The sequence below is a fragment of the Hyposmocoma kahamanoa genome, unplaced genomic scaffold, assembly GCF_003589595.1.
Source record: "Hyposmocoma kahamanoa isolate Upper Pololo Valley unplaced genomic scaffold, ASM358959v1 88, whole genome shotgun sequence".
Taxonomy (NCBI): domain Eukaryota; kingdom Metazoa; phylum Arthropoda; class Insecta; order Lepidoptera; family Cosmopterigidae; genus Hyposmocoma; species Hyposmocoma kahamanoa.
The window spans coordinates 9,436,302-9,451,514 of record NW_020654466.1 but is presented as its reverse complement, the minus strand read 5'-3'; the positions used below and the strand labels follow the sequence as shown (position 1 = coordinate 9,451,514).

At 35.6% G+C, this 15,213-nt stretch overlaps 3 protein-coding genes across 3 annotated transcripts in view; 1 reads left to right on the top strand and 2 right to left on the bottom strand.

Annotated features, from left to right (window-relative positions):
- The window catches only part of LOC113235917, a 77,608-nt gene extending 74,200 nt beyond the window's left edge, over positions 1-3,408 (bottom strand). The window contains exon 1 of the mRNA XM_026471839.1: positions 3,316-3,408. Within this exon, the coding sequence (XP_026327624.1) occupies positions 3,316-3,408 (93 nt within the window). The remainder of the gene's footprint in view (positions 1-3,315) is intronic.
- Positions 3,409-6,942: 3,534 nt separating this feature from the next.
- LOC113235916 (dehydrogenase/reductase SDR family member 11-like) lies at positions 6,943-7,668 on the bottom strand. The gene has a single exon (XM_026471838.1). It carries the CDS (start codon positions 7,666-7,668, stop codon positions 6,943-6,945), a length of 726 nt encoding a protein of 241 aa, XP_026327623.1.
- Positions 7,669-9,822: 2,154 nt separating this feature from the next.
- Positions 9,823-10,602, top strand: LOC113235915 (farnesol dehydrogenase-like). The gene has a single exon (XM_026471837.1). It carries the CDS (start codon positions 9,823-9,825, stop codon positions 10,600-10,602), a length of 780 nt encoding a protein of 259 aa, XP_026327622.1.
- The last annotated feature ends 4,611 nt before the right edge of the window (positions 10,603-15,213 follow it).

Here is a 15,213-nt window from a genome sequence, read left to right as displayed (position 1 = left end):
AGTTCAGATTGTCATCATGATCGTGGACCTTCGTTAGAAGATAGCACATGAAAAAGAAGAAAAAGATGAAAGTATCCATGACGCTGAACGACTTAGATCAAATATTTTTTAATAAGTAATTTTTTTTTGTAAATTTCATGTAATAGAGACAACATATTTATTTGGTAAAGTAAAAATATGTAATTCTAATAAAAAAATTATTCAGCTGCATGGTCACGTAGACGACTGGGTTCTCGTTATGTTAAATTCTGTAGTTAGGAAAAGAATGTGGACATGTTTAGTGTTCGATGTAGGTATATTGGATAACTAATTATTAACAAAATTTGAACCATTTTGCCCTTACATTAACAAAACGCAAAATATGTGCAAAATACGTAAGCACATGTGACTTTTCGGTGTTTTTTTCGAAAAGGAATCGCGGTAATCGGTAAGTTTTGGTTAAATTGTGTAACATTTAAGGACATCGAGTGTTACAACTCGGGGAAATGCGTTGGAACACAGACAGCAGACTTTCAATCCTAAAAACTATTTTCCAGCAGCAGTGACATCTAGCGGCGAAATTCGTCACCATGACATTAAAATGTCAATGAAATGACTTTCAATACAATACTTCTAATTACAACATTAGTATTTATACATGGTGTCATTATTTAATAACTGACTAATTAAATAACTATATTTGATTATTAGGTATGGCTATTTATTATAAGTAGTAGAATATGATCAAGGTTCCGGAAGGAACAACTCGCGATCTCTAGCGGCACACACGACATCCACGAAGTTAAAATCAGTAAGTATAGTATGAGTAGTGCTGCGTGGAAAAGTATCTATTTTGAAAAATTCATATTACAGAAAAATAAATATTTTCCCGAATATTTTTTCAATATTTTTCCACATTTCCACAAAGTTGAATATACTGAACGAAATCCATCGAGTCATTATAAAGATTTTTTTTACCCTTACTTCTTTATTTTTCTCAATTGTCCAATCATTTTAAATCTCATTTTACTCTAACTTGCTTTTTTGAATTGTAATTTTATTTTCTATATCACGCTAAATAAAACATCAAAATATATATCTAAACGTAGAACATAATAATGAGCCTTTGAATAATATTTTTTAAGTTTACCAATTTTTCAGAAATTATCCGGAAAAATTTCCACAATTTGAAATTTTTCGAAGAATTACAAACCGTAAGTAAAACAATAACTGTTATAAATTATAAACCTGAGACTTTGATCATACTTAAATTAATAATTTAATATTTGAATAATTATTGCAAAGTGTACTTGACTTTGGGAACACCTTGTAACACGAGCGCAAAGATTATTAGATATTATTAGAAAGTTTAGTAAATAATGTTTACTAGTTTTCGATATATTTCATATTATTTTATTTAGTACGCTACAGATTACAAACTATAAACAGTACTTAGAACTATTACCAATATACCATTAATTAAAATCCTAACATTCAATTAAATTACACAATATTATTAGGTATTACAACAAAAATTGCGGTTATTTCTTGATGAAACAAAAAATTGCGGTTATTTCTTGATGAAACTAGAGTATAGTCAATTTTTATTCAATTGATATTCAGTTATTTTTGTATTAGTAGCAAAATAGTGGAGTAATTTCACAAAACAAATTGAATATCAATTCAATAAAAACTCAAAACACAGTGAATAGCGACATCTTTCGCCAGGGCCGGTAGCTGGAATAGTATCTAACTGGGTGATAAAACTTTCATAGATTTCTCATAGATGGCACTGCGACTGAAAAGTCGTTGAAAAACCAAATACAAAGACACGACAACAAGCACTAGAAAAATTCGTGAGGTCCGCTGGTTCGTTCCGTGACTTAGCTGGTATAACGTCTGGCACGGTATGCTAATAGATGTCGGTTCGAATCCGGCCGGATCGAAGGAATTTTTTCTGAGTGTTCGATCTTTGTATTAATAATTATAACAAACTAGAGTACAGTGTTGTCACAAAGGAGATAATGCTTCAAAAAAATGTCAAGGTGGACAGATATGATAATATTGTACGATCGACGCACACTCTGTGATGGTTCATTTTCAGAAAAGTTCTCTTTAGTTCGATGGCAAACTAGAGTCCTATTCCAGAACTCTACTCTAGTCAGGAGTATGATTTCAAGCACTGGAAATACGGCCCTAATGGCAAGGACTCCGGTATGATTTTTAGTGCTTTAAATCATACTCAAGGTCTGACTTGAGTATTGAGTAGAGTTCTGGAATAAGACCCTAAATAACTTCGAAATTTGCTCTCACTGAGTAGGTCCCTTTAGATGTATATGTTCGACTAGCTCAGATTCCAATGTTTACTTACAATCTCCGAGACTAATCTTGTTGAATTTACGTAAGCGATCAGAGTAATTAGACAGGTTTTCCAAAATCAGCGTTTTGAGTTTAGACATCACACCAACCGACGCTGAACAGATTTCATTTTTTCAATAAGGACGTCGTAAATGGGGCACCAGATGGATGAGCAGTATTCCAATATACTTCTATACCTATGTTCTATACCAAAGGTACATACCAAATGTACATCTTTATAAATTATAGTAATTAATGAGTCGGTATCTCAAAATCACTTAGTGCAACGAAGGAGCAGAAGAGGAGCTTTATTAGCAGTAGATCTCGTTGTGAAAGAGTTCGTCCAGGAAAATACTGCCACCTTACCTCATTCTGTCGCCAAGCAGTAATGTGAGCATTCTGCGTTCCGGTTTTGAAGGGTGAGGGTGGCGGTGTAATTGTAGGTACAAGGGATTTGTTAACTGATGTGTCAGATGACGGGCGCAGTGGCAGTGCCTCTCAGATTGTTCCGATTTAAAGCTCTGGGTGGCACTGCAACTGCTATGGAAAGGCGTGTCACTTACCCCAGGCGCACGACTTGTTCTTCCTATCACTAGGTATCATAAAAAAAAAATAAGAACGACAACAATTTAAATTCATCATTCAATATGTGGTAATAATGAGGCTAAACCAGAGTATGAAACATGACACCCAAGACACGAGCTTACAACAATGCTTACATGATCTAACGCAGTACTATTAACGTCGTAAGCACGTTACAGTAGCTTATTATTTCTGGTAAAAGTTATGAGTTCTTTTGTTGTATTGATAGACTTGCAGTTATTTTTACACCAATTAGTTATCGTGTTGAGGTTAAATTGCAGAGTAATACAATCGTTCAAGTCATCAATAAGGCACAAACTTTTAATGTTGTCTGCGTTCACCTATTTTTTGCATCTTCCCCCCCTCTCCCTCTCTCTCACCCCCTCTCTGTCTCACTCTCTCGCTCTCTCTCTCTCTCTTCGGCATTTCATTGTAATCTTGTACTTCATCTCCGCTTTGATCTGTTGGACGTGTCGTATTCTGAAACATGGCACTTCCTTAAATCTTTGGCGATTTGATCTCTCTCTAACTTAGGATTCTTCAGATCTATTAAGGGATTTCCAATGTAGTCAGGAGGACTCCTCCACGTGTAGGTACATACCACCTCAGCCTACTCCCTCAGAGCTTGTCTGCCATGTCGCATGCACCGAGGCTGCCACGAACGTATGAGACTTGTCAACTTATGTCTCAGGGTGACTGACGGGCGCAGTGGCGGTGCTCCCAGATCTTTATTATTGAAAGCCACACGCCTGCCCATAACAATTGCTAAAAGTTTTTGGCACGACAGTTAAATTATATTGCATTCACTATTTTGTAAGACGACATACTCGACGTAGGTGTAGGATGGCATACTATGTCATCTTACCCTTATAAAATAGAATATACTTATATATTTTTTTGTTTTCTATACAAGATGCCTGGCAATTACCAACGTACCTCGACACGGAAGAGTTGGTCACAAGAAGACATGGCTAAGGCTATTAAAGCTGTAAAAAGGAATAAGATGGGTTGGCTTTTAGCATCAAAACATTTTAATGTGCCACAAACCACGTTTCGACGCCATTATTATAGTACTCCAGAAAACCTTGGTCGTTATAAACCAACCTTCAACGCAGATATGGAAAAAGTACTTGTCGATCATGTGCTCGAGTTTGAAAGACGACTTTTTTGATTTAACACGACTGAAATAAGAAAATTAGCTTTTGCATTTGCAGAGAAATTGGGGCTGGATCGCAGATTTGATAAGAATAAACAAATAGCTGCCTGGGATTGGCTGAAAGGGTTTTTAGAGAGCGCAATCCTAATATCTCACTCAGAGCTCCAGAGCCAATGTCAGCTGCAAGAGCAAGGGCATTCAATAAACCTCAAGTAATGAAGTTTTTTTCTCTTATGGAAAAGGCTGTGACTGATAATGGGATTCAGGAGCATAGAATTTACAATATGGACTAGTCTGGGCTTAACACTGTACAAAAGCCCTCAAAAGTTTTTGCGTCCAAAGGAAAAAAACAAGTTGGTGCTGTCACTAGTGCTGAACGCGGTGAACATTTCACAATTGTTGCATGTGCTAATGCCATCGAAAACTATGTTCCACCTGCAATAATAATGCCCAGAAAAAATCACAAGGCTGAATACTTTGACGGTGCTCCACCAGGCTCTTTGGAGCTATGCTACCCCTCTGGGTCGGTGACCTATTTTTTAAGTGGATGCGCCATTTCGTTTCTTCTGTGAATGCTTCCGCAACAAACAAGGTATTGCTAATACTTGATGGTCATTCCAGCCACAAAGATCTGGATGCTCTTGAATTTGCCAAGGCCAACGGCGTAATAATGCTGTGTCTTCCTCCGCATTGCACTCACCGAATGCAACCGACCGATATATCATTTTTTGGTCCACTTCAGGTTTGTTATGACCGCGAGATGGCCACCTGGATGAACAACCATCCTGGCAGAACCATAGGCCTATACCAAGTTGCAAAATTTTTTGGAAGAGCGTACGAAAATGCAGCTTCAGTCAGGAATATCGCGAGTGGTTTTGACAAAAGCGGAATTTATCCCTTAAATCCATACATTTTCCCAGAGGGCCAGTTGCCAGTAGTTCATCTCTGCCCCAGCAAAATCATGGAGAATCCGATTCCTCAGAATCTACTGATGCTGGCGAGATGGACGTTGCAGCTGCCAACTCTCAGGAGGAAAAGTGCTAGTTCTCGAGAAATTTAAAGTCGTCTCTCATCCCCTACAATATTGTCAGCAAATATTGTTGCGCATTTGTTGCAAGATCATGACACCAATATTTCATCTCAGACCCAGAAACTGCTGGGAGTCTGGTTCTATGAAACCTAATTATGCTACCGGACAAATGGATGTCACCATTGCTTCGAAAGAAGGAGCCACTTCTCGAGAAGTTGAAAGTTGTCCACCATCCCTTAGAACTTTGTCAGCAAATTTTGTTGCGCATTTGTTACAAGAACATGACCACAATATTTCACCTCTGTCCCTGCCGATGATTCTAGAGTCTAGTTCTAAGGAACCCAGGGATGTCAATGAACGTTACCAAGGAAGCAATAACATTTTTACTGGACCAACACTTCAGCAATCGGAAATACATTTAACCACAAAGTGCCTACTTAAAGAAATATCACCACTACCGAAAGCTGCCTCTACTGGAAAGTCAAGAGTAAACAGAAAAGTCGGTGGATCGCAAGTTCTCACGGCTAGTCCATTTATGATTGACATTAAAGCAGCAATGCAGCAGAAAAAACAAAAGGAAAATCGCAAATCCCTAAAAAGACAAAAGCAGACAAAGCGTGTTATTTTCGAAGGTGACGTGAAACCTGGACCTGCACCTAAAAAAAATAGATCCACCTGAAGTCGAAAGCAGACGAAGCGTGTTATTTTGGATATTGAAGAGGACTTCAAGAAAACAGATGATGTGGAGCCTGAGCCCGCACCGAAAAAACGCAAATCCACACGAGGTCGAACGCAGACTAAGCGGGTTATTTTGGATGATAACGAGAACTTAGAGGAAGTCGAGGATCTTTACGCCAATGAAGACGAAGAGGAAGATGATCCAGCTTGCATTTACTGCAATGAGCTATTTAGCCAATCTAGGCCAAAAGAACTTTGGGTAAAGTGTCAACTGTGTTCCAATTGGTGTCATACACTATGTGCAGGCATACCTGCAAGAATCAAACTGTTTACCTGCGAGTTATGCTCGCAAAATTAATACTATTTAAAAAAAATAAGTAATAATTTAATACTTTTAAAATATGTCGTCTTATACAATAATATTCTATAAGATGATATACCATAAAAGTCTAAGGTGACATACTATGTCATCTTAGACTTTACTTATGTCATCTTACAAACGTCGACCTAGGTGAGATTTATGTTTGTTTTTTAATTTTGTTTAAAGTTTATTGTTCTAAGACTGAAACAATTTCATTGCTTATGAAACGTTAATGAATAAACCTAAGATTCTGATCTCATATGACTTCATTTTATTTTAATTATTTGTCTTGAAAGATAAAGTATGTCATCTTAAGCACAATTCCCCTAATTGTAATAACGTGATATGGCTTGCTGCCATGAGACGTCACTAGCTGTCAAAAATGAAACAGCCTCTTTGCAAGATGGCGGGGTATTGATCAAGACGTATAAATTCATATTGAAATAAAACTCTTGTGTTTCCCCCAAACAATATTTCATTTAAATAACACTACAGTAATGAGTACTAATGCTGCATGCGATTCATTAAGATAATGCATTCAAGGCTTTGAATCCACGATCTCAAAGGAAAAAAACACCCCTTTCATTTCTGTGTGTCGCACCACACTTACAATCTTGTTACTTTAGTTAATAATTTGATTTCTCTGAAGTGGGCGTCTAAATTAAACAAGAAAATACTGAGCATAATAACAAAAGATATATATATACCAATTTTTCCTCATACAAACGACGTTTCCCAACTATCACGCCTTGTAATATCTTAACTTAATTATTAATTTTAGTAATTCATAATCGTCATTCATTCACAAGAGTCCAACAGAATCTCGTGTACTTGTACGTGTTCTGGTGTGTTCAAAATCAATTTCACCAGTTTGGCAACATCTTTTAACTTTAAGTTATCTTCGTCAAAATCATATTTTTCTTCACTTTCAATATTTCCACAAACTACGTTGGTGACTTTTACATTTGCTTTCAGATATCTGAATTCATGTCTCAATATCTCATTGATAGACTTTGCGGCTGCTTTCGTGGCTATAAAAACATTTTTTCTCGAATCTTCAGGTAATTGATAGGCGCATAGATTATTAATGTTTATGATATGCCCTCGGGATTGTCTTTCAATCATATTACCAGCTGCAAGCCGTATACAAACTATTAGGGCGTTAATGTTAATATCTATTACCTTTTTGAAGTCACATAACTCTCCAGTACAGGCAGAGCAGTCAATATTACAGTGTGCATTGTTTACAAGGACATCTACACCTCCGTAAGTCTCTATTATTTTAGCGAATGCTGATTTTAACTGCTTTAAATTGGCGATATCACATTTACAAAGTACAATTTTTCCATTCAGATCATTCGGCGTGCAAATTTTCAATTTCTCTGTTATTTTATTAACTATGAATTCAGTTTTCGCAAAACCAATGACTGTCATACCACTTTTTGCTAGGAGTTCCATTACAGTCAATCCAAGTTTATCTTCACAACTTGTAACGACAATGACTTTGTTAACCCAAGGAATCATATTAGTTTAGAATTTATTCTTCCTTAGTATATACAAGTCGCTTTGACTATACTCAGTCTAATGGAGGATATCAAGTTTATATAAACAAAGATTTTAAATTATGATGACCATCGGGTCATTACCCTAATGTCAAATAAATCGTCTTTTTATCTGATGACAATTACAATTTTGATATAGTGGCTGAATCTCTCTCATCCATCAACAAAACAACAACAATCCGTGAAAATTAGCTTCTCGAAAAAAAAAGAAAAGTTGTATTACACCAATACAATAAAACATTCGTTTTTGTTAGTGGACAGTTCACCCGTAATTATATACTTTCAAAACAATAAAAAATGCTTTGCAAATTCTGTCGTCGGAAATGAGAAATAAAATACACTGCGCAAGGTGCATAAATTAGAACGAAATTTTAGTATCTTACCTACTTGGACGACATAATGGTAATTTTGTAATTTTACACCACGTATCTTCTCACATTGCCACGAATTACGAAATAACAATCATTGTTTTAGCCCTTTCGAAGCTGGCCATACAAGATTGATTGGCTTATAAGAATAATTTTCTAAACGAAACTTCTACCTATCTGAACGGGGCCTTCGTCACACGATTGCGCGTTAGACGAACTTTTACCTTGCATTTAAAATTAGTGCATCGACTAGTCGCCTTGAGAGCATCAACACATCAATTCGGACGGATTTTAACGGGCCCACCTTTTGGATCGTGAGTATTTTGATTTATGTTTTTTCGTTTGGAATACTGTTTTTTAACACCTAAACGCAAATAATACATTAAATATTTTATGTGATTAAGTCAAAACATCATGCTAATAACTATCTAGCTTGCATAAAAATATTGACGATTTTTTGCTACACAGTTGTTACGACCGGTGCCCAAGTACAACTTTAGTGCTTACTTTTTTCACGCTTTTAACGGTTTTCTCAGGACATTTCGGCATGACACGTAAATTATTAAATTAAGAAATTGAAGTTTGTTATGGGGGTCCGATAATGAGGGCAGACATGAAGACGATTTCGATACCTGCAACAAAACTCCCAGAAAAGTCGTGATGTTGAGGGGTGCTCATTCTCAAAATCGGAAGACGAGTATGTTAATGACGTATCTCTAAATACGCGCTGATGGAAGAAGCAGAAGCGTCGATGCTAGGGATTCTTTCCTTTGCTCAATATTTAGAGAAAAATATTTTACACCAGACGACACGGTGAGATTTATTATGAAAAAAAGTACTATTAGAATAGGTATATTTTAAGACTGTATGTTGATTTTGCATGTAAGAAATGTCTTAAGAATAAATAAATAATAATTATAACAAAATTATTGTTGTTGCATTTTACTCAAATATATATTAAAGGTGCGTCTAAATACAATCGTGTTCCTACACAATTGTGTGCCTGTTATAAAGGGTCGAAGTTAATATAATTGTGCGGGCAAAATTTTCTAAGATGGTGGCCGGAAAATGGAAAATTTAGTCATCTACAGGTCAATTTCAGGTAGACACAAATTTTTTCGAAGAAATTCCAAGACGTTTCGGAGCCGGTCCAAGGGTTAATTTTGTATCGGATGAAAGGCTACCACGAAACGCTTTTATCCCATATCGGGCGCAAAGTGCATCCGAAGATCGCGATTTGACAAGTATGCCTTACTGCGTAACGCCAAATGACAGATGTCGTGTCGAATGAGGCATTATTTTCATCGTAAAACTGACATAAAACCAACGATAGTTCAAGTGGTATTGTGTAAAAATCTTGTACGTCTATTCCATCCTCTAAGGTCTAATTGACACTCGAATTGAATTGACAAGTTAACATTGCCAAATCGTTCGATTTTTATTTTATTTTGTTCAGAGATTCTAAGTACGTCATAGAAATTTTGAAACAACTGTACCATAAATCTTATCAAAGAGGAAGCTCTAAAACTTATATGAAAAAGTGGTAGGTATGCATAATATGAATCAGCTATAATATATATATAAACACTAATATCACACGCAAAATCTCTATTAAAATATCAGTATTTTATTTGTTTTTTTACGTGAAATGTATAAAATCTTCACGCCCATTAAAATTGATATTGTGTTTTGAAAATTGTCGCACCAGCATCACCACTACTAGTATCTTAGTGGAAAAATATAAAATCATGGATATTAAAGTTCCCTTTTGGAAGAACAAGGTTGCTATTATCACCGGAGCTTGCTATGGTATAGGAGCCCAGATAACAAAAGATTTGCTCAAGATTGGAATGGTTGTTATCGGTTTTGAACCAACTGAACAGAGAGTAACAGAAATGCTAGAAAAACTTGAAGAATGGGGACCCGTTGAAGGACAACTGATTCCTTGTAAATGTGATATTTCTAATAATGCAGATTTAAAGAATGCTTTCGAAGGCATAGTGGCTGCATATGGTGGTGTTGATCTTTTAATCAACAATGCTGCCATTGGGAAAGAAGGTCTCATATGCACAGGTGATATTGAAGACATGATTACAGTAACAAATGTTAACATTTATGGCCTCCTCGCGTGTACACGATTTGCTATAGAATCGATGAGCAGAAAGAATGTTCCCGGGCAAATTATAAACATCAATAGCATTTGTGGCCACTACATGCCACCTTTTGCTGAACCGAAGATAAATATGTACATAGCATCAAAGAGAATGATGACTGTGCTGAACGCATTACTGAGAAGAGAATTAAAACAGTTGAACATAAAAATGAAAGTAACGAGTATTTCCCCTGGGCTAGTTCGTACTGGTATTTTTAAAACTGCGGGGATTAAGTTTATAGACGACAACTTCTTTAACAACCATCCTCATTTGACAACGGAAGACGTTTCAAATGTAATATTGATGATATTATCAACTTCACAGAAACTGCAAGTTAATGAAGTAATTTTTCATGCTTTACACGAAATATATTAAGAAGGTAAGGTACTTATACCTTAGGTGTGATACTTTAAGACTTGTATGGTAAAACATTACAAATTGTTTGAGTACTTATATTATAATATTTTTATAGTTTCATCTCCTCAAATAAGTAAGCCTTCGTATTATAATATTCAAGTTATCTCTATTAAATTTTAAACGGTTTCTTGTAGCAAGAATAAGATTATTAACTGCACAAATCGCTCATTTGGTGGTACACTGACGTATTTGTACTTTTTAACAAAATTTATCTATGTAGATAGATATGTATGCCAAAACATTTGTAATAAATGTTTATGTTTGTAGAAAAATCGGCAGACATATTAAATTACTATATTGATTAAGTTTTATTGACCCATGAATTTGAAATAAAAATAAAAAAATAATTTCAAATCCATCCTCTAAAGTTGCAAGAAGCATAATTGCGTCAGTATAGTAGCAAATGAGCTCAGTGAGTGTCATTTACATTTTCTTTATTTGTATGAGAAAACTGAAATCGAAATTCCAAATCAACTTTTTTTAGCGAATTAAAAATTTGTTTAGTCACGGGCATCAAAATCATAATCAAAATTTACTTTTTTTTTCATAGGTAAGCATTATTACACTTTAAATCGTCACCTTAAACTGTTGTTAAACTCTACCGCTCATTCGTAAAGCAGATTCCCCTGGGAAGAATGAGCAATAAACTCTAAGGGTTGCCCTTTGTAAATAACATTTTGTACACATTCAACATGTACAATATATTTTTTATTGTTTTCAAACATCAGAGATCGAGACTACCTCCATGAGTTGAACAGGTTACTACCACGGATTTTTGTCATCCAATTATGCAGAAGTTATACAATAGCCTTTAGTATAAAGTTTTTATTCCACTATAGTTTTACATCTCGTGAATGGCAAATTTTGTATATCAATTGGAATCTTGTTAAAGAAGCGTATACATCGCCCCTTAAATGAATTTGTGACTTTGTGAAGACGACCATCAAGAACAGCTAGTTTATTTTTATTCCTTATATTAATGTTACGTCGGTCACTATTTTTCATAAAGAAATTTCTATTCCTCTTATACTGTGGCGCTAGTGTAAGAATGTTATTTTCCTTAAACTTATCTCTCAAAGATACCCTGGGCCCAGATTGTAAATTGCCCTAACCGCACGTTTCTGCAGGACAAAGATTCTATTGATATCAGCGGCATTATCCCAAAGCAAAATGCCGTATGTTATTGACTGTAAACCATTGCAATTTAGCATCTAACCTTATATATCTGTATCCACAAGGTTCAATTTTTCGTTTCTGACTATGTTTGTAACCGTTTGTGTAAATGAGAAATAAACTAACAACAATGTTGTTGTTTGTTTTTTTCTCATTAAGGAGCAGGTTATTAACAGCAAACCAATCGTATATAATAGGGGTTAAAGTATGAAATTGCCGATTTGTACTGAAAATCTAAATTGTTTATTTTTTAAATTTTTAACAAATTTATTTAATTAAAATAGTTGCCATTATTATCTATACATTGCTGCCATCTAATGGGAAGCTTATTAATGCCTTTGCGATAGAACTCCGACGATCTAGACTGCACAAACTGTGTGAAAGCATTTTGTTCTGCCTCCTGGGAAGAAAACTTCTTGTCACGTAGATAATTGTCCAAATCACGAAAAAAAATGGTAGTCCGTTGGAGCAAGGTCTGGTGAATACGGAGGATGACGAATGGTTTCTAACTGCAGTTCCTGAAGGGTCAAAATGGTTTCTCGTGCTGTGTGAGGTCTCGCGTTGTCGTGGAGCAATAATGGTGAAGATCGATTCATGAGTCGGGGCTGTTTTACTGCTAGTTTTGTCAACATGGTTCGGAGTTCGGCACAATAGATATCTGCCGTTATTGCTTGACCAGATCGGAGAAAACTATAGTGAATAACACCATGCTGAGACCACCAAACAGTTACCATTACCTTTTTATTGGTAAGTTTTGCTTTAGGACACTGTTGTGGCATTTGACCTGGGGTCAGCCATTGCATTTTTCTTTTCCGGTTATCATAAAGAATCCACTTTTCATCACATGTTACAATTCGATCCAATATTCCTTCATTTCTGTACCGGTTCAACAAGGCAACACAAGTTTCAACACGCGTTTCTTTCTGCAGATCAGTCAAATCATGAGGCACCCATTTTTCGTATTTTTTTATTTTATTGATTTGACGCAAGTGAGTCAATATTGTGGGTAAGGTAACGTTAAACCATGCCGCTAATTCCTGGGTAGTTTGACTAGGATCGGCTTCCACTATCTCTCTTAATTCATCGTTATTCACCTGTGTGGGCGGTCTTCCTCGTGACTCGTTCTTTAAGTCGAAATTTCCATCACGAAAGCGTTTAAACCAAAATCGCACGGTGCGTTCATTAGTAGACCCCTCTCCAAACGCAGCATTGATATTGCGGGCTGTTTCTGCCGCGTTAGTTCCGCGTCGGAACTCGTATTCAAAAATCACTCGAATTTTCGCAGTATCCATCTTTCTTGTCTAAATTGAATAACAAAAACAATTGAAAGTCGATATTCAAATGTTTCAAATTTAAAAAAAAAATCACAGAAACCATTTGAAAAAAGTTTCATTCGAAAACCTCAAACCATGAAGATTCTATGAAAATTCAAAGAACCTATTGCAATAAAACGGCAATTTCATACTTTAACCCCTAATATAACCCTCACAAGCCACACACCTTGACTATAAACTGTTTCTTATTGATATTTTCAATCTCGCATTGGCTTATTTCACATTGCAATAGGGATTGTAGGCCGTACGCACAACCTTTTTTCTTATAATTTAAATGACTTTGCCTTCGTATTTAGTTTAAAAGGATGTGGTATGTGAGTAGTAATAGGATGTGTACTTACATACATATACATATTAAAGTTTGACATTATTATTTTCAATAAATAAAGTCAATACATTATATCTTCATTACATAAATACAATAAACTTACTATGGGAGTGGGGAATGGGATAATGATTGCCAGGAGTTCGGATATCAAAGTAGGTATCGTGTTCAATTAAAGGACAGGAGACAAAAATATGACTGAGATCCCTATAAGCCCCACATGAGCTTGCAGGGTCAGATACAATTTTAAATTTAAATACCACACCATGTCATGGAATTATATACATTAATTACAGTAAATAACGCTTTGTATTAACACTAAGGCTAAATAGTTAATAAAGTTATTGAAAATTTAATAGGAAATGAAAAAAAAAATAACAATACCATGACCGCGTAACTGGTTCTTAATTTTTGGAAATAAATAAAAGTCACAAGGTACCAGGATAGTCAAGTAACATTTTTTGTAAATTTTACTATCATCATCGTTTACAAAGATTTTTCGAGGCCTCAGAAATCCTCCAAAATCTGTTCAATTTGGTGTTATAGATGCGTAGGGTTACCAAATCGGAGAATTCCGAACATCATTTTCTTGATTATATATTGACGATGTTTCTTACAATAGTATGGAAATTCACAAATGATGACTACGCATCTAAGCAATGCAAATGTTCACTCAAACGTAACATACTTAGTGCCTAGCCTGTGAATAAGAGTGTAGATAATATTTAGTAGTCACATATCGTTAAAATGTCGAAAGTTTTAAGTCGTAAAAATATTAGTGATTTTTGCCTCAAACTATACTTATACAATTTTAAACAAACGGAAAACAATGTGTTTAAATTGGTTCATCTCTCAATATACTTTATTTTGCCTCTGAGTACGTACTTAATGAACTCCATGCTCTACAAAACTCCTCCGGAAGTTTAGTCCGGAATTTCCAGAATATCCGAACTGGTCGCCCTATCGAGCGTAAAGCTATTACGAACCTCCACGGAATTGATGCACTTGGAGGAAATAGCGCGATCTCTCATGGCTGATTGGTTGTGAGTTATGGCAGATCTACGAAATATGCCGCTTAGAAAACCTTTAAGAAAAACGTATTACGGACGTAATGTGCGGGAACATTTTATAGAAATTGTGTAATATTAGATCTTGTCAGAGGAAGTGTTAGGGTGAAGACGGCTTTGTAAGTATCATTTCACGCTTGTGTCAAAAGATTACACAGTATGACGCAAGTGTTAAAGTGCCAAACGACATCGAAAGTGAAGATTTCTGTATCTATCATCAGCAAACAAAGTGACCAACGACAGTCGTTTAAAACTCAAATCAGATTAGTTTCACAACTTTGAAGTCGATGTTAAAAAATATTATATTTCGAGAAATATTGCACTTAAAATGTTTAATAATAAAGGTTAAAAGGCGGAATGGAATTACATAGGTATCTTTATTTAAATACACAATATCTATATGTATATACAATTCCATTCCTACTTACTGGAGTAAATTACCTTGCAAGCCACTCATTTCATTTCAACTACTTCAATTTAGTTCAGCCGTTTTCTTACATTTGTCTTAGACCGCAAGCCCACAATTAGACAAGTTTTGGTTATTGCCTGGACACGGTTTAACACTGATTATCCGAGCGGTGTGCAGGGAAAACACCGCAATGGTCAAACTCCACAAGCAGAGTTTAATTGCGTTCCAGTGGACGGATTTTCATTAGGACTACTGCTTTTG